General features: G+C 37.5%; 1 protein-coding gene across 1 annotated transcript in view; it reads left to right on the top strand.

Annotated features, from left to right (window-relative positions):
• Smp_061540 (putative amino acid transporter) overlaps positions 1-947 on the top strand; it is a gene marked incomplete at both ends in the record, with an annotated part of 10,883 nt that extends 9,936 nt beyond the window's left edge. The window contains one exon of the mRNA XM_018797809.1: positions 720-947. Coding sequence (XP_018652814.1) covers positions 720-947 — 228 coding nt within the window. The remainder of the gene's footprint in view (positions 1-719) is intronic.
• Between the last annotated feature and the right edge of the window lie 5,118 nt (positions 948-6,065).

Raw genomic sequence — 6,065 nt, 5'->3', positions numbered from 1 at the left:
TATTTAAATTTCAATCGCTGAGACTATTTTTCAATATAATTTTTTCACATATAATGAGTATGAAGAATGTTTGCAATACAGGTAAAACATATATATCCAGCCGATCTTTACGTTTAACTACTATTCAGTCATAGTGATCTCGAGTGTTACTGTTGGTGTGTAGACAGTTGTCAATTCCCTGTGGAAAGATATTTCCTGAGTGATAACCTGTAAAGGAACCTGGGTTGTAGGTGATGGTTTTTATGATACGGAAACTTGACTACAGAGCTCAAGAAACAGCCGCATGAGGTTGGTCACACAGCGTTTCTGTATATAATTTTTTGATGTGTTAGCTCCGTGCTTTAGCATCGACAACGGAAGTCTATGAAATAAGGTGAGATATACTATTTTTAGGGACAGTATTTTCTACCGCCTTCTGTTGTAAGAATCTAACACCGCTGTAAATGTTAATTGTCTGAGAGAAACACCTTACTATCGTCACTTCTTTGTGCAGTCAGGATTTCAACCTCACATTAGAACTTTAAGTCTATTGTGTTTAGGTCTGACTGCCCTCCAACCAACCTAGCTATGATTGTATAGGACCTTCAGGAATGAGCGTGTCGGTCAATATAACTCTATTAGATCCTCATGATGTCAAAGCTTGACTACCACATCAATGTGTAGCAACTGCGGTCAACTTAACCATCATGAAGTAGATTTTATTTTTTGTATCTATTAAGAATTTACGCCCAATCGACTTTGATTTTGTAACCAGCCTTCAAAAATTATTTTTTATGAAAACAGATTTTGATTTCGTCAAAAAATTATTTTCTGTTCAGATGATTTTTATACTTGGTCTACCTCGATTAATTTCCAACATGCCCTGGGAAGAAATCAATTGGTGGAAACCGGCTGGTCTGATTGAATGTATCCCTATATTTTTAGCTTCAATGTTCTGTCAAACGTGAGTTGTTTTTTTGAAAATTTCATTTCCAACTCCATTAAAATTGATCGTTACTACAGTAACAGCAAAAAAACTCTAAAGCTGTGTCCAACAAGTCAGCCGACAAAGTAATATTCACTAATTTAAATTGATAATGTCGTGAATTCCATCTATTTTAATGTATACTATTCACTAAGTTTGTAGGTGTTACAGCTCATACCTCCTGTGCGCAACAGTCGTTTATTACCACTAAGAATTGCTAATTTAGTGTTATTGTATTTTCATAATTTACATCATGAACTAACCTTAGCCACTGAAGAGCAGGAAGCACTAGACATCTGTTTTGTTTTGGTGTCTATCCACGACCTCACCAGTGGTCGAACCTAGAACTTTGGGTTTTGTGATGAAGGTTTAAACTCTAGGAGACTGAGCCGGCGTCCAGTGGTTCATATGTGGAGTGGTGGTAACGTGCTGGGCTTGTAGTCACTAAGTTCCACGTCCGAACTCTGCCCCGCTTCTATTTGAACAGTTGAATAGTAACACTACTAGACATCATAATTAAAGTATAACTTGTAGTCAAGTGCACCAGTCTATACCTAGAAGCCAACTGAATAAATCCAGTTTGTCCATTTCTGTTGGTCTAGTTTTTGATGCCGTTTGAGACTTTTGTATTGCTTTATCATTTAGGATTTCCTATCACCTGTTTCACTTCTAAAAGTGGACCGACATGTAAACAGCAAATAGTTTCTGTCTTAATTTAATTGTCGCGCTGTACACACACACACACACACCGGATACTTAATAAATATAAAAAAATAAGTAAATGTGTCCGGATTCTACGTTGCTTATAACTGAGGTAAGAATATGGTTCATTTTGTAAGAGAATTGTTTCGTTTTACTCCCACTTGTACAAATGTTTTTTTTTAAATTTCAAATTATGCATAATCAGATTGTCCAGTAAAGCTATTCTGTTGATGATGTATAAATAGACAATTATCTGGAGATATCGTATCGATAGATTTCCTGAATAAAAGTAGGTTATAACCTGTGTTAAGTTGCAAAATACAACGTTAGTCATCTTATATACTCAATTATGTTGTTGAATAACGTCACAGTTCCTGACGAAAGTGTTTTGTTAAAATGCTTATTCAGTTTGTAGTGTACTTGCTTACACCAGTCACCCCTCTTGAAGCATAGGCCGCCAACTAAAAATCTCCAACCTACTCTATCCCGGACTCTCCTCCGCTTCTTGTTGCCAAGTTCTATTCATGATCTCGATTTTTACCTCTGATTCTTGGTGCTGTGTGTTCTGTCGTCTGTTTCTTTTATTTTTGTCTCGAGAATTCCAAATTAGGATTTGACTTATAAAGCAGTTTGGTAATCTCTTCAGTGTTCGTTTCAACCACCTCCAGCGTCTCTTCCTGATTTCCTTCTCAATTGTTAGTTGTTTTTTCTCTCTGCTCTGTTGGATTGTCCCTGATGGTGTCTGACCAACGGACGTTGATTATATTGCGTAGACAATTTTTTATAAATACTTGTACCTTTTCGGTGATGGTTGTAGTAGTTCTCGTGGTTCTCCGTACAACAGAACTGACTTGAAGCTGGTATTGAGAATTGTGAATTTGGCGCTGTCTCATAGTTATTTTGATTTCTAGATGTTTTTCAATTTTAAGAATGCTGCCTTTGCTTTGCTAATATGTACCTTCACATCAGTATCAGATTCCCCTTGTGTATCAATGATACTGTTTATGTACGTAAACGCTTCAGTCTCTTCCAAAGTTTCATCAAGTGTGACACCCTTTATTATATTTCAGGCCTCAGTCTACCAGAATGTATGGCATGACTTCTTATAGTACAGTCACAATTTAAATGTTAAATATCATAACAAGTTAATTCACCTCGTTTCATCTTAAAGCAAGATGTTAACCTGGTTCGCGTGATATGCTAGATACCTAATAATTAAAATATTAGATAGTTCCTCCACTTATTCACAGTCGTCACATAGGTATATTCACCCACCCGGGAAGTTAGATGTTCATCGCTCCCAAAGAAAACGTATTCGCTACATCAGACTGACTCTTACACTTTGTATGTATATCATTCACACCATGGTTACCACTCCAGTATTTCCTGACACATATAAGCATTATCACTCAGGAGAGGTTGTTAGTCACCTCACCCTAGTGTTTGCTAGCACCTCGTTTAATTATGTCTTCGACCTGAAAAATAGGCCGCTGATTTTACTAGACAAAGGGCAGAAATTTTTGCAGCTCAACGTTCCCTTTGTACGACACCGCATGCGTACCCTTTGCATATACCTATATACTTGAACTACATAGGTCCGAGAACTTCTGCAGTTCTCATACATAAGCATACTCATCGAGTAGCTCGAGCGGTAAAGTGAGCTTCGAATATAGAACCCAGGATTAATCAGATACAAAATGGTGGGTGATCAGTCCGATCTCTGCAACCACCTATGTTGGCTGGCAGGGTTGACCCCACTATCCAGCAGCGCCATGAGGAGGCCTTATTTCAGGTTTTGCTGCCTCTCAGTTATATTGCTTTATGTGTGACGACCTAGTTTTAGAAAGATTAGTTATCACTCTGAAAATACAGTCACACTTTTCCTGATAAATATCGGTGTATCCATAAGTCAGTAAATTCCTATTTCAATGGAGTTTCGTTCACTGAGCCACCAAAATTAATCCACCTGAGCTACAAATCTTCACTATTACCTCTGTTATTTACCTTCATTAAATGCTTTTCATCTACTCGGTTTCAACATGTATGACGTCATCGTCCGTATTATATTATTATTTCTTATTTTAAGAAGATTCCTTAAAATTGTTGTTGTATTCGTCACCACTGCACAGTTTACATTACAGACTGACTTCATTTAAACAATCACTGAAAACCAGGAAGCACTGAACAACTGAAACATGAGACTCAGTTCTTTTAAAGTTCTGTAGAGAAGTCACAATCAACGGAGTTCAACCATGTTGAGTATCAGGCAGTAGTTATCCATTTCAATGGGATTTTGATTGATAGTCTTGTAATGTCATGAATTGATTAAACTTGGAAAATGTCAGCTAATAAAGATTCAATCACTAGTCTAAAAGTTGAACACTCACCGGAAGACTCAAAGTTTCTTGGTTCAACCCACAGTCAACTTGTACATGTTCACTTCTCTGTGGTAATCCCATTTCTAGGACAAAAGAGTTATCGTCCAATACGATTGCTTAATGTTTAATGGTGGTTTAACTGTGTAAATCAACAACAAAAAGGAAGAAAATTTCACCAATCTTCATATGCTTTTTATCATTGACCAAACTAATTTTATTGTCATATTCTCTCTTCGTTTTCTTTCTTTTTTAGACAATTACATGCCACATCATCTAAATGTTTTCAGCCAACATCATCAAATATGCGACTGATAGTTCGTGTTGCATTGATTACAGTGGCTATAGTTTATGGATTTGTAAGTCGTTGTTGGTTTGTTGAGTTCACAAGTTGATCTAAGCTAGACCACCATCCAAAACCTAGAAGCACTGGTCCGACGTTTCGTTCTAGTGTGGGACTCCCCGGCCGTGCGCATTCACGATTCCGCACGCGAGACCGAAGATCCTGGGTTCGATTCCTGTATGCGGTCACTATTTCGAGTCCCATTGTAATGAGATTAAATCAATATCAATTTACTATAGTTAGTTAAATAAGGTTTTCTTTGATTACATCATATTTTGTTAAGGTTGTTCATTATAAAGTTGGCTTTACATCTACTGACTAGTATCAGTTGGTGAGTGGTTGAAAATCTTGGAAGGATTGAATAACTGTTTTGTTTTAACATGGTATTTCTTTACCGCACAACTCTAGGAAGGATTTAATCCCAGGACTTTTAGGTCTTGTAACAACTTAGATACTACTGAGTCGCGAAATCGATTTTTACACATTATTAATTTCAAATAACAGAACATGAATGACTGGTTAAACTTTAATCATATTGGTAGTAAGTGACAAATACCATCAGTTAGTTTTGTCATGAACGAAAGAAAGTAGATCATTATTTAAATGGCTCAATAGTAGTATCATGCTCATTGAGAGGCCTGAAGATCATGGGGTCACAACATTTGGAACGATTGTGTGGGTGTGCATCGATTGGCAACAAGTTTCGTACCAGGGCGAAGCAACAGTTGTTCGGTGCCCTTTGATTTCCAATGGCTACTCATTTGATATCATTCTGTGCTGAAGAGCGAATTCATATTCTTTGTAAGGCGTTTGTGTAGATTGGTGAACTTCTCGTAGTTTGCATCACGAACTGACCTAATTTTGTGTTTGGCAATAGGGAATGATGGATGTTTATCCTCTGCTGTTATTTGATGGTTTGATTTTATTTGTTTTTGCTGCCATTTTGATGTAAGTTCACATTCAAATTCAAGATAATAAACACGGTGAGATGTGACGCAATCGTTCACATTTCTTATTATTCAGAGTAATGTGGTATCGAATTGTATTCTTGGTATCAACATATGTGGGTGTAATTTTCAGTTGCTTCGGCTTCAATTTATCAGTTTACAATAGTTCTCTAAGACCGTACGTTCATGCGAGATGAACTAATCAGAATTCCCTGATGCGTTCCACTCTGGTGACTGATCCACGATGATCTGTGGTGACACAATTCCGTCTGTGCACGACCGATCCTTATGGAATCCAGCCACTTGAGCTCGAAGTGGAGAGTCTATTGCATATTTCATTCTGTCCAACAACACTCTATTGAAAACGTCTCCTTGTAGTAAAAACAGTGTCATACTTCTGTAATTCTCTCATTTGATCACATCTCTATTTTATGTTATCTTGATGAGCTATCTTTCTTTCCATTCTGCTGGCGCTTTCACTTTATCCCAAATAATCTTGAATAGAAGGTGACGCATGGTTGCAGTTACTTCAATGCCTGACCTCAGTGCATCATCATCAATATCTTCAAAATCATTAACAGCATCAGGTTACTCACATTCATTGTCAAGGTCATCCCAGAGACTTCCACGCCGTGCATTATTTGCCGACTCTGGGACTGGTTGGAAAAAGCGGGGAGGAGGTCAGTGTATGACATGGTGTCGTGGCATGAAAGAAAGCTGCAAAGGGCTAGCTT

This window comes from Schistosoma mansoni, chromosome 5 (assembly GCF_000237925.1).
Source record: "Schistosoma mansoni strain Puerto Rico chromosome 5, complete genome".
Taxonomy (NCBI): domain Eukaryota; kingdom Metazoa; phylum Platyhelminthes; class Trematoda; order Strigeidida; family Schistosomatidae; genus Schistosoma; species Schistosoma mansoni.
This window is presented reverse-complemented; position numbering and strand designations above follow the sequence as displayed.